At 50.7% G+C, this 17,501-nt stretch overlaps 1 protein-coding gene across 2 annotated transcripts in view; it reads left to right on the top strand.

Annotated features, from left to right (window-relative positions):
- The window catches only part of FYCO1 (FYVE and coiled-coil domain autophagy adaptor 1), a 70,548-nt gene extending 60,216 nt beyond the window's left edge, over positions 1-10,332 (top strand). For both annotated transcript variants that reach the window (XM_055136331.1, XM_055136332.1), the window contains exons 16-18: positions 94-304; positions 6,804-6,913; positions 8,327-10,332. In XM_055136331.1, the coding sequence (XP_054992306.1) occupies positions 94-304; positions 6,804-6,913; positions 8,327-8,402 (397 nt within the window). In that variant the 3' untranslated portion in view covers positions 8,403-10,332. The remainder of the gene's footprint in view (positions 1-93; positions 305-6,803; positions 6,914-8,326) is intronic.
- Positions 10,333-17,501: the final 7,169 nt, after the last annotated feature.

Below are 17,501 nucleotides of genomic sequence, written 5' to 3'. Positions count from 1 at the left end.
CTCCAGGACCTCCAGCCACCTCGGGACCCCAGATGACCTGGCCAGTGGATCCAGACTCCTTTGATCACGCCTTTTCCGGCATTTCTGTTTCAGGATAAAATTGCCCCTCACGGTGGACGAAATCACCAACTTCGGGGAAAGCAACAGGGAACTATTTGTGAGATCCAGTACGTACAGCCTCATCCCCATCACCGTGACTGAGGCAGGCCTCACCATCAGCTGGGTCTTCTCCTCCGACCCCAAGAGCATCTCCTTCAGCGTGGTCTTCCAGGAGACTGAGGACACACCGCTGGACCAGTGTAAGGTAAGGCCGCTCGTAGAACCCTCCTGGGGTAGGGCCAGCTCCCCTCCAGCTGGCTGGGAGGGAACGAGGACCAGGGCACCCTGTCAGCTGCATCACAAGGAGCAGAGAGTGCCCTGGGCTTTTCCATCTGGGAGAAGGGGAATGCAGGGACCCAGGAAACATTTCCTCCAGAAGGCCATGTTGCTTTCAGATAGCTTTGGTCTGATCTGCAGGTGAGACTTGGAGAAATCCACATATATATATGACTTCATCTAAGGCTTGTGTTTCGACAAAACTGTCCAGGACAGAAAGAAAATTGACCTGAACTTGAGGGTCCCCATGGGAGGAAGTCCACTCTCTTGCTTCTGAAGGTAGCTTGTAGTATACAGCCTCCCCCCTTAAAGATGTCAGGCGAGACATGTCCTGTATGTCACCTTGTGGGCTTAGAAATCTTGCTGGCAGTGCCCGTTCATACACTCCAAGACAGCCTCATCATGGAATGTTGACAGTAACCAACTCCTGTTCTCAGCCTGGGCGGCATGTGACAAGTACCTGGGGTACTTTTCTGAGGTCATCCTGAGGCCACACCCATACCAGTAGATCACAATCTCCAGGCGTGTCCGCTGGCATCCCTAGGTGATTCCTGAGAACAGACATGGGTGATGGCCAGGTCCCAGGGATGAAGAGGCTGGAGGTGAGCGCAGGAAGGAGAGCAGGATTCTGTTTGATTTGGGAGAGGAGGAGGGAGACCTCTGCCTGCAGCATGCCGCCAGCTCTGCGGGAGAGGCGCAAAGGGCAGGTGGAGGCAGAACTGGTCAGGGTGGAAGCACGAATTGTATTTGAATCGAAAGGAAAGATAAGAGCAGCCAAGACATACCAGACCTGCACGTGAAGTAGAGCCAAGGCTGCCAGAATACTTGCAGAATCTCCATTTTTCTATGAATGAAAAGGACTGAGATAGAGAAGGGAAATTTGAAATTCTTGTGAAACATGACACGTGTGGAGTCTTTGCAGTCACATCCTCTGGTCCCTTATTTGTGTGAGCCTTTGGGTACCCTCAGGAGGCCCAGGTTGAGGTGTGGGAAGGCCTGGAGCCACAGGAAAGCCAAGTTGATGCTGAGTGGGGCACATTGCAGTGTCCACACCAGTTCCAGTGTCCTCGTGGAGGAAAGTGTCCAGATGAGCCCGTGCTCCTCCCATCCCTACCCCACTTTGCATCTGCTGCTGAGAGATTGCTTGGTCCTCTCTGGCCTCTTTGACTTCACTCCAAACTTGTAGCCTTAGTCCCCACAATCTTGGCTTTGATCATTGGTGTCTTGTCTGATTTCTTTTTTTAAAAAACTTCTTTGCCTTTCATTTCTTTTTTTGTTTTGTTTTGCTTTTGTTCTTGGGCCACACCCGGCAGTGCTCAGGGCCTACTCCTGGCTCTGCAGTCAGAGCTCACTCCTGGCGAAGCCGGGGTCTCTGTCCTGGTAGTCCCCGTATGTCATTTCCTTCTGCGCACGTCCAGCCACTATACATACCTGGCTTTGAAGCCCGCCCTTCCTGAGAGCCTCCAAAGCTCTAGCTGGGAGGTCCTGGGGCTTGTACCCTGAGAGTGGATTCAGGCTCCAGCCTGCACAGAGAGGGTTCCCCCTGTGGGGGAAAGATCTTAGTCCTGGGCAGAGTGTCTCGGCTCAGGACGCTGAACTCAGAGTGCTTCACTCGGTCAAGCAGCATCTCGCCCACTGTTCTGGTGAGCTCTGCTCCTAGAAGCAGCCTCGCTGTCAGGAGCTCACCACCGCACCCTTGCCGTCTGCCCTCAGACTCCCAGCATCTGCCGAGCATCGGGCACTTTGTCCTCCCAGTTCAGACACCAATGAGTGTCCTGGCAGGGGAGGCCTCGAGGAGGTGACTAAATACATTGTCCACGTGGTTGCCATTCTACCTGCCGGCCCGGAACTGAGCTGTGGGCCTCTCTCCCCATCCTGTCCCTCACCTGCCACGTCCTCATTGCCCTAGAGTCCAGTGTGGTTCCTAGTTGGAATCAGAAACTTTGGGGCTTTGGGACCTGGGTCTTACAGGAGACAAAGGACACCGTATTTTGGTTTCTCCAGGCAGAAAATTGGAAGTGGCGATTACACTGTTTTTCCCACAGTGGGCGCTAGGGGGCAGAAAGAGTCCATCGTCCCTGTAGATCCCGCAGCATGGGTGAGACTGGAGCTCCTGCAGACATTCCCTCGCCTGTCAGCTCTGAGCAGCAGCTTTCATTGGTTCCTGACCAGAGTTTCTGTCCTGGTCGACCCCCTGTGATGCCCTGACCAGCCTGGGCCTTTTAGGAAAAAACAGGATATCATGTAAATTGTACTAGTGACATTTCACGATTATGGAAATACAAGTACAAAGAACCGTGCTGAGTATGTTGCAGTCTGTTCACAACCCCGAGTTGCATTTCTGCTGTCTGCCAGGGCCCTCGAGGACCCACAGAGGGGAGAAAGAGACTTTGGGGCAACACTGACCCCGTATTACCAGAAGGCCCTAGGAAACGGACAGCCCCGATTCCAGGTGATGAGTGTTAAGTCATGGCGGCCGTGCGTGGGTTGAGTAATCAAGGCAGATCACCGAGGAGCTGAACCAGAAGTGGTTGTGGAGGCGAGAAAGGAGAAAAGGGTGAAGGGAGAAGCCACCAGCAGAGAGCACAGGGCAGCCCGAGCCAGCTCCAGGCCCGGTGGCATGCTCCAAGCAGTGACCACTCAGGGCCACCCTCCCTAGAGTGACTTCCTCCATCAAGGTCATGCCTCGACACTCAGATTAGAAGTTGTAGAATTGGGTGGGGGGGGAGGGTGGGAGAGTAACCAAGGACTTCAGGCTACTGGTGGCTAAACTGCCTGAAAGCTCGTTGAGAGAGTCAGACCCGGCTCTGGGCCGGGCAAAAGGCCTGTTCGGGACCAGAGTTCAGTGACCTGCATGGGGCCACAGAAAACATCAGAGGAGCAAAAAGGGGCTACTAAAGTGATGAGAACATTCTACACAAACCCCATAGTAACCACAAAGTATTGATCTGGAGCAGAGACACAGCACAAATAAGAAGGAAACTGAGAAAACGAGATATAAATCGACCTAAATAAAATGGCCGGTGGAAAACACAATGAGAAAGAAATATTGAAGATGGGAGAATAGCCAGACAATTTAAAATAAATGAGAGGGGCTGGAGCAATAGCACAGCGGGTAGGCGTTTGCCTTGCACGCAGCCAACCTGGGTTCGACCCCCAGCATCCCAGGTGGTCCCCTGAGCACCACCAGTAGTAATTCCTGAGTGTAAAGCCAGGAGTAACCGCTGAGCTTCGCCGGGTGTGACCCAAAAAGAATAAATAAATAAATAAATAAATATAAAATAAATGAGAGCAGAAGTCCTCAGTAATGACCCTAAATGTAAATGGACTGAATTCTTCGACCAAAGGGCACAGACTGTGTAGGTGTATTTACAAACAAAACCCAGCTATATGATGTGTCCAAAAGTTCCGCTTCTGGTTAAACATAAGTTTAAAGTGGAGGGTAGAAAAATCATTCTCCAAGTAAATGGAACGAAAGAAAGCAGAAAGAGCAAGCAGGTAAAAGTCTCCAAGTCAAAAAGATAGAAAAACAAAAAGACATTATTTGATGATGAAGAAGACAGTTAGACATTGCACTTACTGATATGTATACATCCAACATAAGTACTCGAAAGTATATAAAGCAACTAGTGTCAGACCTACAGGGAGACATTGATAACACAGTAGAAAGTGGGAGATCTTCAGGTCCCACCTAAATGAGTGGGTAGATCATTGGGTCAGAAATTCAACAGAAGAACAAGGGCCATAATCGATCCATTTGACCAGATGGACTGAATAGATGCATAAAGAAAGTGTCGTCTAAAAGAGCGAATATTTTGAAAGTCTGCATGAAACATTCTCAATGACACAAAACTAGTCTCAACAAATTTGTGGCACTTGAAATAATTTCGAACATCTTATCATAGTGGTATGAAACTCAAAGTCAAGAACAGCAAAAAGATGAAGAAATCATAAAAATTGGAGTATTAAACAACATGCTAGGGGGCTGGAGTGATAGCACAGCGGGGAGGGCATTTGCCTTGCAGGCGGCCAACCCAGGTTCGATTCCCAGCACCCCATATGGTCCCCCAAGCACTTCCAGGAGTAATTCCTGAGTGCAGAGCCATGAGTAACCCCTATGCATCACTGGCTGTCACCCAAAAAGCCAAATAATAATAATAATAATAATAAACATGCTAGTGAATAGCTTATTAAGTCAATGAAAAACTTTAAAAGAAACTAAGAATTCTAGAGATGGGCTGGAGCAATAGCTCAGCAGGTAGGGCACTTGCCTTGCACACGGCCGACCCGGGTTCGATTCCCAGCATCCCATATGGTCCCCCAAGCACCTCCAGGAGTAATTCCTGAGTGCAGAGCCAGGAGTAACCCCTGTGCGTCGCCGGGTGTGACCCAAAAAGGAAAAAAAAAAAAAGAATTCTAGAGACAAATGAAAACCAAGACATAAGGCGGTGTGGCAGAGCACCTGCCTTCCGTGTGCAGGCCTGGTACTGTGTGCCCTTCTCCCAGGGACCACATGCTGGGGACAGGGCAGCACCCAAACACCGTCCGAACACCACCGGAATTGCCCCCAGGGCAGTTTTTAAATTGTTTTCTATTTTGTGTATTTTGTTTTCATTGTTTCCTGAGAAACATTCTTCCCCGTGTTTGAATGTACCTTGTCCAGTGCTGCCTCCTCAGGGAAGTCTTCCCTGACATCCTGTCCTTCTCCGCGCCCCGGGCCTGGAAGAGGCATCTCTCCCAGTTTTCCTGTCCTGGCATTTTTCTTATTTATACTCTTTAGTGGTTAAGCATTTTCTTTCTAATCACTGAGGTAACATGATTTTGACAATGTTAATATTCGTGTTGGGGGGGGGCTGCAAAGTCACTGCACTTTCACTACCACCAACATGTCAAAGATTGCCTTAACTCCCCTTTGCTCCTGGCACTTTTAGCTGCCATAATGGACTGTTTTCTGGTCTGTTTAGATCCATAAAAGTCTGCCCGGGGGCAGAGCCCTGGGTGGGAACTCTCTTCACTCTGGGAACTCTGTGGCCAGGAGGAAATACGCAGCTATATTTAAGTTGAAAGAGTGATTGTATCTTTGTAACTGTTTTGAGTTTAAAACATGTTACAGGCTTAAAAACAGTCTAACGGAAAAATTGGAACCAAACTCAGTGAAAAAGAAGCAATTTGTTTTGTAAAGCGTGAAAGTGGTCACCACAGAAGCTCAGAGCTGCCGAGAAGCCGCTTAGCGGTCAGGAGAGCTTTTGTTTACGTTGAGGCTGGAGTGAAGGCATCGCGAGACAAGCTCTCTAAGCGTTCCTTCTAAGAGAAAAGTTTTTTCTTTCTAATTTTGGTTACTTCTGTGGTACTTCCTTTTTCCTCATCTCCTATTACTCCCTTGGTTTTGAAAAATGTCTGCTCATCAGTGGGTTGAAAACCGTCCTCCCGGGGACCCTCCTCCTGAGGACCCAGATACGCTCAGATTTGCCGTCTGGCCCTGAGGCTGTTAAAACATACCTGGAGAAAATGTTCCCCGTAATGAATTTCTGGCTCTTGTAGAATGTGGGGTAAAGAGGCTGAGGACTTGGACGTGTGAAAGGGCTCTGGGACATGTGGATAAACCCAGACAAGGCCAGGAGTGGCAGCCTGGGGTGGAGCTGGAGGGGCGCCGAGAGTGGGTCCCAGAGTGCTGGCCTGGAGGAGAGGGGCCAGCAGCTTCCCGAGTGAGGGAGAATGTGCAGGGGGAGATGGGGGTGAGCGGCCCAGCCGCAGTGCACTGCCCTGCCTGCACGAGGCCCCGGAGTTGGATCTCGGCACCACCAGGAGGAACCCGGGAGCACCTCTCAGTGTTGTGCTAAAACTGACAAAAGGTGTAGGAGGAGGCCCGGCCTGGACTGTGAGACCTCCGCTCCTCGGGGCAACAGCAGGGCCCATGGGAGGCAGCCATTCCCAGGGACTTGACTAGGATAAACCCCAACTTCCAGGAGGGAGGCAGGGAGGGAGGGGGAGAGAGAGGGGGGAGGGAGGGAGGCAGAGAGAGGGGAGGGAGAGAGAGGGAGAGAGAGAGAGGGAAAGAGAGAGAAGGGGAGGGAGAGAGAGAAAGAGAGAGAGAGGGGGAGGGAGGGAGGGAGGGGGAAGGGGGAAGGGGGAGAGAGAGAGAGAAGAGACAGACTCCTTGCCCTGGTGGAGAAGCAGGTGTGCTCGGGCATGGTCCGAGGAGGCCCAGGCACCACTTCTTCAGGGTGCCGGCCAGCTGGTGAGTTTAGCTGGAACTCAAACTCACGGCCCTCGTCCACCATAGTTTCCAGCAAACCCAGGGCATGTGGAAGGTGCTGGGTGCAGCCATCGCTGCTCTGGGCCCCCAGCCCTGCCCAGAGTCGCCTTGGGCAGGGCTCTGAGGCTCGGAGGGACCCCCTCAGCGCTGCTTCTTTGCCCTCCCGTTCCAGGTGCTCATTCCTACCACCCGCTGCAATTCCCACAAGGAGAGCATCCGAGGCCAGCTGAAGGTCCGCACACCCGGCATCTACATGCTCATCTTCGACAACACCTTCTCCAGGTAAGGGGGATATCCCACAGCACACAGTCCACCCGCCCGCCACTGGACCTCAGGGACAGAGTTCAACAGTGTTGAACTGTTGGTGATTTACCTCCACTCCCTCCTGGAGCCCCTCCCCTCGGCCTGTGGGTTTCTGGGCCATCTCCTTTGTGCTCACAGGCTCAGCTGGCAGCGCCTTCGCCCTGTCAGTGTGTCTGTGACCGTCCACTCTGATGGACACACTCAAGTTCCACAGCATCGCCGGGTGGGAGGGACTGGCTTTTCCCCCCAGTGTCACCGAGGTGGGCACTGCGCACCTGTGAGGTGAGAGCGGCAGTGCCCACAACACCACCGTCCCCACAGGGTCAGTGGAACTACCATGCATGGAGTGGTGGGTGGACGGGTCAGTATCGAGTGAGCATGGACAGTGAGCCAGAAGCCCTCCTCCCTGGACGCAGGAGGCAGAGTGGTTAAGGCTGCTGGGGGGACAGAGCGTCCCTCTCCCTTCTACACTTCTGGCTTCCGTGTAAGCTCTTTCCTGGGTCCGCCTGTTTTATGAGCCAGGCATGGTCAGTACCCAGCAACCGTTCCAAGCTGGGCCCTGAACTAGTGGCCACATCTCCTCGTCCTGGGATCCCCCGGCCCTGCCCGTGACGGTTTTTAGAAATCGCTTGATTAGACATTCTAGGGGAAAGTGGTGCCCTCCCCTCACCAGCTCCAGGCCTTGACTTCTCCAAACTTGTAGTCAAGAGTGTCCACCAAGGGAGAGGCCAGGAGGGTGAGACTTGCCTGTTGTCCTCGTCCCCATGAACAGGAATGTGCCTGGGGTCCTAATCCAGCTGTTACTTTTGGGGTCATGACAGATTTTGTCCATGACCGTGCACTTAATTTACAGTTACGTATTATGGCGCTTTGGCCTGGCCCATTTCGATGCCAGGGTAGCTCACAGCTTGCCCTGTGTCCGTTTGGTCCCTCGTTGGGACCCTGCTTTTGGGGTGCTAGGAAGTAAGGGCAACTGAGGCTTAAGTTGAGAGAATAGATGCCCAGGAGTGAATATTATTCAGAGTCAGTTAACTTCCAAGTAACAAAAGTGTAGCATTAACTGTCTTCCTGTGTCCATACAAAAAGGTCATTGCTCTGAATTAACTATGCAACGGACTTAAGGAGAAGAGGAAAAGCAATATTTACAAGTTAACAGAGTCTGATTAGGAGATAAAGGTGGTTAATCTGTTGAGGAAGCAGAGCACAAAGAAAGAGGTTACAAATAAACACAGAGGAATGGGAGCACTGTGATGGGAGTAACCCAATAAACCTAAGCTCCCTTGTGGCAAGGCTGAAAAGACAAACCAGTGTTATCCTATAGCTCACCTTGCCAGTCACACCCTTCCAGGGCAGCTGCCGCCTCTCACCCCCTTTCCTTCTCTCTTTCCTCAGATTTGTCTCCAAGAAGGTGTTTTACCACTTGACAGTTGACCGGCCTGTGATCTATGATGGGAGTGATTTCCTGTAGCCTCAGCGCCTGGATTTCAGTGGCTCCACTTTACACTTCTCCCCAGGAAACACTACTCTTCCTTACCTGCCACATAAATCACTAAGATTAGATATATGTGTATATATATCTACATATTTATAGACACACATGTACGTATATATACACATACATGTATATACACACATATACATATGTATATGTGTATGTTATTTTAAATACATGTTATTTTAAATACATATGCATATACATACATGTACATGTATGTTCATGTACATGTGTGTGTATATGTATATATGTATTTTAAATCACACTGCACCAGCACTCAGCCCCTGCGGCTTCCAAGGGCTCCAGCACGTTCCCATTCAAGAGCGTTTCAGTTGCCTTCCCACCTGAAGGTGAATCAGAAATCCTATTTCTTCGGGTCTTGGGCCCCACTCCCCACCCGCCAGGCCCCGGCTTCCCCGCTGCCCCCCACCTGCTCTTCGGCCTGCGCCTGACCCCTGGAGACGCGCTCAGACATGGGGATCCTGTTCTGCCTCTTGGACAGGGAGGAGGAGACTCCCACCACCACCATCCCCGTCTGTGGCCGTCCCTGCACTGCAGAGGGTCCTGGCAGGTTCATGCCGTGCACAGAGTGGACACTTGCCCTTTGTCCCATTGCTGTGTCCACTCGGGTTTGTTGTGTGCCACCCAGCCAGGACCTGTCTCAGTTGGCTTCAATGTGGCTTGTATGTCAGTCACCTTCTCCTTTGAACGTTGGTATTTAGAAACAAACGGCCACAAAACACAGCTCCTTCGAGTGGTGTCCCGGCCAGTAGGCTGACTTACACTGGAAATCACCAAGAAGGAAAAATCCTTGGGATCCTTATTCAAAGGAAAAGGACAGACCCCCACCCCCCGTTGGTGGCCCAGCTCTTGGAATCACAGTCACACTCACTGTTCAGTATCGAGACCCGCTGCCCTGCCGACCTCACTAGCTGCGGAGCCACTGGCCAGCCACGCCCAGCCACACGTGCATACACGTCTGTGGGAAGAAGGTGCCTGGAGCGGCGTTCCTGGCTGGACTCACTCGCCTCAGGTGGACGGGGCCGACTACCGGCAAAGAAACCCTCCGGCAGGAAACTGGAGTGTAGAAATGAAAAGCCGCAGGATGTGACATACAAAGAAAAGGGACAGTTTTTCTGAAATTTCCACCTGTCTCCTGAGATGGTGACGCCATTCCGGACTTGGGGAAGGAAGTCCTCACTTAGGGATGGCAAACTCTCCAGTCTCTGTCTTAAGAGTTGATGTCCACAGAGTTTCACTGGTTGGGGTTTCATTTCTGAAGTGTCCGCTGACCGCAGGTGCAACCTCCCCCCCCCCCCAGGTGCTGCGGATGAGGCAGAGAGAGCACGTGTGTGCTGCTCACCGCCAGGCGCCGGCATGGCGCTGCTGAACCAGCCACCCCGTTTACAGAACACCCACCAGACACTTTAGTGGCGCCTCGCGTAGGTGCTTCCCCTGATTGTGATACCTTCCAGGAAGACGGAGCTAATGCCTTTCTCCTTCCTCTGAAGCACGTCTTCAACACAGCAAAGGTGCATCTGTAAGTTTCAGGAGGCGTCTCCCATCAAAGGCTTCCTTCGAACGCCCTGAGGAGCGTTCTCTGGTGACTGCAAAGCAGCACCGAAGCCTCTGAGGGCAGCTTCAGAGTTAGAATTGCACTTTAATTGACTCACCCTCCCTCCTCACGGCCTTGGGAGACAGCAGGCCTGGGAGCCCACTTCATTCTGATCTGCCAAAGAGTTACCCAGAAGCACATCAAATGTCAGCACCCCACCTGCCACAGTAGGGGGGATGATAACTTTTCTATCCCAAACATAATCCTTTGTAGCATCCGCTGCACCATTCAGAAATGTTACCTTGATAATCTCAGGATTCTAAATAAAGCAAAACACTATGATATTGACAGGAGTGTGTCTTCATTCCGACTATCTGAATGATGAGATTAGCCAGTGGGGGGTCAAAGTGGCAGTCGTCCATGAGAGCATCGTCTTGGAGCACAGCATCTTAGAAAGGCCGGAGCCAGCAAATGCTCCCAGGGACCCATGGGTGCCACCTCCCCACCGCCACCCCCGTCTCTGACCCACATGCTCCTAATGCGCTGACCTCAACCCCAATACCCCTCTCTTCCCCTTGAACTAAGACCAAACTCCGACCTCCAAGAGTCCTGGGGCGGCATGGCTGGGGGCTGCAGGGAGCTTAGAATGGAAGCACTTAGAACCATGATTCACTGGGGCAGGGTACAAAGCTGAGCGAAAGAACCTCCCATAACAACTTGCCCTGCAGCACAGAGCCTGGACACGGGCTGTGAGTGCCACGTTCCCATCTCGCACAGAGGGATCGAGCTCAGGTCAGGCAGACCCCCCCCCCCGCCAGCCTCCCCCCACCTCCCCCCACACCAGGAATGATGGGCTCCTTCCCTTGTGAGTGTCCGAGCCTCACAGCACACCTCGAACCTCCCTCCTGTCCCTGTCCCCACTCCGGATGGAGTGGTGGGACTCTCCTTTAATACATTACTCAGGGATCAGTCACTCCCACCGCACTCTCCGGCACCCAGGTTTTCTCTCCAGAGCAAGGCGCATGTTTCATTGACCGCCTCCTTCCCACCGCAGCGAGCACCACACGAGACACAAGAGGAACCCGTGCCCTCACGGGGCCAGGGGCCAGTCCCAATGCCATGGGCATCTGTACGGCCATCAACAATCCCACTAGTCAGGGGACAGTACAGGGAATGCCCATGGCAGAGGAGGGCTATGGGATGTCTGCAGGAGGAGGCTGGAGGGGAACTTGGTCATGCAGTTTGATGCCCCAGCACCTCTTGTTTGAATGGCCGAGGGCCTCAGATCAAGCCTCTATGCAGTGACTCACTTGAAATAAGGGTTGATTTACTCGAGGCAGCACACCAGGATTCCTTCATTAACTGGACACCCCTGGAGAGGCATGGCAGCTATGGGATACCTCTGTGTGTATGTGTGTGTGTGTGTGTGTGTGTGTGTGTGTGTGTGTGTGTGTGTAGAGGCATGGCAGCTATGGAATACCTGTGTGTGTGTGTGTGTGTGTGTGTGTGTGTGTCCCTGGAGGGGGGAGGGTAAGGGTGCATGCACCAGACTCTGCAGCCCTTGGCATCGGCGCCTCCCCTCGCTGCATCGCGCCCACTGAGCCTTGAGTAGCCCGAGGTGTCTCTGAGCCCTGTGCTTCGTCCCCAGCAGTCCTGGCCCAGCTGTGTCTGCAGGCCCCCTCCAGAGTTGTGGGCTCCACCGGAGGACGGCCGGGTTCCCAGGTGACTCAGAAGGACACCCTGCAGGGCCAGCCCTCTGGGTTTGAGGCTGCATGGGAAAAGTCCAGCAGCAGGCGCCGGCCGCCCACACTCATTCACAGAGCAAACAGACAGTGAAACCTGTCTTCTCGCTACATGAGGAAACGGACTTTGTTGGGGTTTGGGGTTTTTTTTTTTGAGGGAGCTGTTGAGGCTAGAGCCACCATAAACTGGGGCCGCCGAGCTGCTGTGAGAGCCACTCAGTGTGGCATCGGGTTCAAAGAAAGTTCAGCCTCTTACTCTTCCCACACCCACTGTTTTCTGAAGAAAAATGGTGAGAAGCACACAGAAGCGCTAGTATCAGTCTCTGGTCTTTGATGTGTGTCTGCCTCCGGCCCCGCCGGCCGGCCTGAGCTCTGTGGGAGGACACGCACTGTCGTGTGTCGTAGTTTCCTCACCCATGGCACGTCTGCACCGAGGTTCTCTCGGATTTGGCACCTCCCACTGAAACCCACTGGTGTCTCCACCCTGGGGAGGAGTCGGACCTTCTCAGCTCAAAAGATGGACCAAGCGGGGCAGGCCCAAGGTGGCCGCCTTCCCAAAAGGGCTCCAGACTTTTTTTTCCAGACCAGGTTGGTTATGTGGGCTTGTGAGGCTAAATTTCTTCCCATGCTCACTTTTCACTTAAATATGGATGAAGTGGTATCTTTAATTTTTTTTAATTGAATCACAGTGAGCTAGTTAAAAAACTTTCATGTTTGAGTTTTAGCTATACAATGATTGAACACCCATCCCTCCACCAGTGTATATTTTCCACCACCACTGTCCCCAGTATTCTGCTCCCCATCCTGCCTCTCCCCTGCCCCCATAGCAGACAATTTCCCCCATACTCACTCTCTCTCTTTGGGCATCATGGTTTGCAATACAGATACTGAGAGGCTATCATGTTTGATCCTTTATCTACTTTCAGCACACATCTCCCATCCTGAACGGTCCCCCCAACCATCATTGACTTAGTGATCCCTTGTTCTATTCCAGCTGCCTTCTCCCCCAGCTCATGAGACAGGCTTCCAGCCATGGAATAGTCTTCCTGGCCCTTGTGTCTACTGTCCTTGGGTGTCAGTCTCGTGTTATTTTATATTCCACAAATGAGTACAGTCATTCTATGTCCCTCTCTTTTCTGACGTATTTCACTTAGCGTGATACTGCCATGAGAGATGGTGTCTTCAATGGAATTCTTTCACAAACCAGGATTCACTCTGACTGCTCTTGACCTTCAAACCCTGAGTCGGCGTCACGCTGGTGCAAAAGACCCCACCATTAGGTCATGTCGCAATAGCACTACATAAGAAACAGTCTGGAGCCGGACACTCAAATCTCGCTTCACGAGTCTGCAGTTTGACTAGGAACGTCTTTGGGACTCACTCATGCTAGGTCCACTGATTTGTCTGCCGGTGCTTGGCCTCTGCTCTGGGCAGTGCCAGTCACATGCCTGCAGCCTGGCTGGCTGCCAGATCTCAGCAGGTTCACTCCTGTGTCTGTTGGTTGGTCAAAGAGGGGCTGGCTGGTGAGGGGTGAGAGTGAGGCCTTCGTTTCTGAGCTGACACATCTCTTGGCCTTATTCTGTTGGTCAAAGCCAGTCACCAGGTCTTCCCACTTTGAGGTGCGAGGAAAGGGACTCCTCTTGATGGGAAAGGTCATAAGGTCATGTTGTCAGGGTGTGGGGACCAACAAGAGTAAAAATTTGGGAACAGGGGAACAGTTTTGCAGTTATCCTACCACAGAATCTGAGGATCGTCCCTGTTGCACCCCCACATACACCCTTTCTGTCCCAATTCTCACTTGTCATCTTCAGGAAAAGTTTTGCCTTCTCTCCAGACACAAAGACATACACGTGACTTCTCATGGACCACTGTGATAGCAAAAACAAGAAAGGATGTGTTTTTCAAAAGGGGAAGGGCAAGAATAGGGAGAGGGGACGGATTCAAGGACTGCATAACCATACCCTGGAAGACAGGGCCACAGAACACAAGTCACCCAGATATCTGGCTGAAGCCACTTGAAGTTTAATTAACTGTGGCAGTTTCTGAAAATGGGGCAGGGGCATCTGCCAAGACCTGGGAGAGGGCGGCAGAGGTGGGAAACTTGCACTTTTCTCTTGATACTCATCTATACTGTAGAATTGTTTGATTCCGTGCAGTTTGGCAGACTTGTTAACTCTGGAAAGAACACATTCACAATCAGTGGATGACTATCTGCATTTCCCAATAAGCCGGTGAATATCCATTTCTGACCAGCTGATTCACAACAAGGTGGTGGTGGTTGTCTTCCCCAGAGGGTCCACCATGCAACTTTCAGCAGGCCAACACAAAGGCAGGCGGGGGGCGGGGAGAAAGCCACAATGCTCAGAGTTCCTGCTGCCTACACTTCCTCGGGGCTGGCCCAGGCAGGGTCTCCATCCTCCTGACCCAGAGCCTGTGTGAGAAGAGAGCACGTTACCTTCCACAGGGGAATGTCCATCGGAAAAGAAGGGTTCGACAAGATCAGATTCTAGTAACACACTAATCCAGTTTTCTTTTCAGAGGGGTCCCACACTAGATTATGCTCAGGGCTTGCTCCAGGTGAAGTTCTGAGGACCACATGCAGCACCAGGGATCAAACTGAGGCCGGCCCTAGTCTAAGGCATAGCTGTACCCCTCTATGATGTCTCTGGTCCTTGGACCTTTTCATCTGTAGAAAATGGAGATTTTTCTAGTATTGCAGGTATAGACCCTGATCTCCAAGTACTACCACCACCAACACCATTACAACAAGGAAAAGGCATCTCTATACACTTATTCAGTCCTTTTTCCTCTCCTTGGCTCTTGTCACCCATGGTGGTAGCTTGGCAGTTGAAGGACTGAGTAACTGGGGACATTGAAAGACAAGTTACCTTACAGAGTAATAGCTACGTAGCGGTTTCAAAATATGACCACAAAATGACTTGGCATCCTCTCATAAGAGGTTAGGTCTATGACCACTCCCCTTGAATCTGGGCCATCCTGTGTCTGCTCTTATATAACAGCTGAAGCAACACGAGGTGACTTTTGGTGCCACGTCAGAAAAATAACAGCTGGTTCTCTTCAGCACTTGCCCAGGGGAAGCCAGGTGCCATGTAAGAAGCCTGAGTGCAGTGAGATCTCTGCTCTAAAACGGCCATAGACTGGCATCTGGTTTGCAGCCAGCATCGGCTCTGGCCACAAGGTCGGACCCCTCCGGTCAGCTTCCAGTCCTGCACAACTGCAGCCATTGCTGGCCTCACACACACGAGCCAGTCCCTGTAGAGAGGCCAGGCCAAGCCACAAAATGATGAGCACAGCACATAAGGACTGTTGTACTGCTGTGTTTTGTGGCAACGGTAATTGGGACACAACTGAGCTGAATACAAGCAAGCTCTTAAGATCACTTCTTGTGTTAGGTTATGTACGTGCCAAGAAAGAGGACATCGTATCTCCCCAAAAATAGTTTCACCAAGTAACCAGGAAGAAAATTTGACTAATTTTTTCTGCACGTTCTTCTTCCTCACCTCCCACTTGCTCCTCACCTGCTCTCAGTCTGCCTGGATCTAGCCTTGGAAGTGACTCCTATTAAGGCCACCACCAACATCTTCGGGGCCAAGACAGAAGCACTTCCTGTTCTTGACTTCCTGCCTTCATTTTCCTGTTCTCTGCTTCAGTCTCAGCAGGACTGATCATCCTTCCTCTTGAACTCCTTCATTTGCTTGGCACCCAGGGTTCCCTTCCTTTCCCATTTCTCCTTCCTATATTGTCACTCCTTGTTCTGTACAGCCTCCACCAATAGGAAGTTAGAGGATGGTGGTGACATCCCATCCTCCCTCTCACTTCTGCCTCTCATCCTTCCTCTCATTCTCCCTCTCTCTGTCTGTCTCTCTTAGTCCCATCTTCGACTCTCTCTTTCTCTCCCTCTCATCCTTTCTCCCATTCCCCATTTTTCTCCCTCTCCCTCTTCTACTCTCTCATTCCCACTCTTTCTCTCTCTTTTCTTCTGCCTCTCACCCTCTTTCTCATTTCGCCCCTTTTCTCCCTCTTTTCTCTCTTTTCCCCACTCCATCTTCCTCTCCCTGTCTCCACCTCTATCTCTCCCTCTCTTTCTCCCTCTCTCCACCTCTCCTTCCTCTCTCCTTTCCACTCCATCTTGGCCTCAGCATCTCCCATGCACATGACTGCCATCTTCATGCAGGTGATCTCTGTCGCTGACCTCTGAACTCTACCCTTGCATAGATATCTAGGGGGCCTCTCTATTTGGGTAGCTCTCTATTTGGATAACTTTATTTCTACCACATCCAGGAACTGATTCTTCACACTATTCATTCCTTCCCCAATTAGGAGAACCCTTAACTACCCAGAAGTAATCTGAAAACCTGAGTCATCCTTGATTCTTTCCTTTATCACAATCCTCACCTTTAGCTCGTGTCTCCCCAAAAATAATTTTCAAAGTTCTCCAGCACATCTCTCTAGCCCCACCACAGTTTCCATCATTACAACCTCAGTCGCCAGCATCTCTTCCTTGTTGACTGAAATGACCTCCTGATTATTCTTCTGCTTCTTCTCTTGCCTCCCACCCAACCTCTGTTTTTCACCTAGAGTCTTTGGACCAGGGAGCAATAAAATGTGAATGATATTATCAGTTGATTTTTTTCTTTTATTTTGTCCATCCCATCCTCAAAATGCTTATAAGCCTGGAGCCATCCCCAGAATTCTAAGTCAGGTGATATTGACCTGATGGTTCAGTGTTTGCTCCACCAGAGCTACACTACATGGTGTTTAGGGGTCCATGAAATGCCAGCGATCAAACTCAAGAGTCAACACACTTGCTAGGTATGTGTTTGACCGCTTGAACAAACTCCCTAGCCCAGGTCAGTGGTTTTTCAATCTTTTTATAGTTACAGACCAGCCCATAGAGAGGAGATTAAAAACCACTAAATTAGATGATATTACACCCACACTTCAAACTATTTCCTGAAAGGACCATGGAGACAGCTCAAGTGGCAGAGCACACGATGAGCAAGGCCCTGGGTTCCATGCTGCACTGCCAAGGACAGATACACGGAATATTTAGCTTTGAAACCAGTTTTCCAAGAAATTTTAGAAGTGCTTCTTTAAAAGACAAGACAAACTTCTCAGTCCTATGCCACTGAGGATGGTATTCAGTCATGGCCCTTATGGTTGCCCTCTATAAGATTTAGAAATCTTGGTTGTTCCTAGCTTGCTAAAGGATTTTATGTTTTTCCAATAATAAATTAATGTTTCATTTCATTTGAATGTTCGAGTCCTATTCTGCTGATTTTGTTGTATTTACATAAATTTTGATTATAATCTTTTACTTATTAATGCAGATGCTTAAGCATTATCAAGAAGGTAATATTTTCCATTTTAAGCATAAAGCAAATGTTCATGGACCTATTCAAATTTTCCCTTAACATTTTCTTAATTTTCCTCTTCCTCATTTTTACTAAATTGTACATTTATAGGATTTATCTATTTTGTGTTAATTTTAGATGTAATAGCAGAAAATTATTTACATTATTAATTTTTAAATTTGGACTGGAGTGATAACAGCGGGTAGGGCATTTGCTTTTCATGCAGCCGACCTGGGTTTGATTCCTCCATCCTTCTTGGAGAGCCCAGCAAGCTAGCGAGAGTATCCTGCCCAAGTGGCAGGGCCTGGCAAGCTCCCCGTGGCATATTCGATATGCCAAAAACAGTAACAACAAGTCTCACAATGGAGACATTACTGGTGCCCACTCGAGCAAATCGATG

This window comes from Sorex araneus, chromosome 4, assembly GCF_027595985.1.
Source record: "Sorex araneus isolate mSorAra2 chromosome 4, mSorAra2.pri, whole genome shotgun sequence".
Classification (NCBI taxonomy): Eukaryota; Metazoa; Chordata; class Mammalia; order Eulipotyphla; family Soricidae; genus Sorex; species Sorex araneus.
The sequence above is the reverse complement of the archived record's forward strand: the minus strand, read 5'-3'. Positions and strand labels throughout refer to the sequence as shown.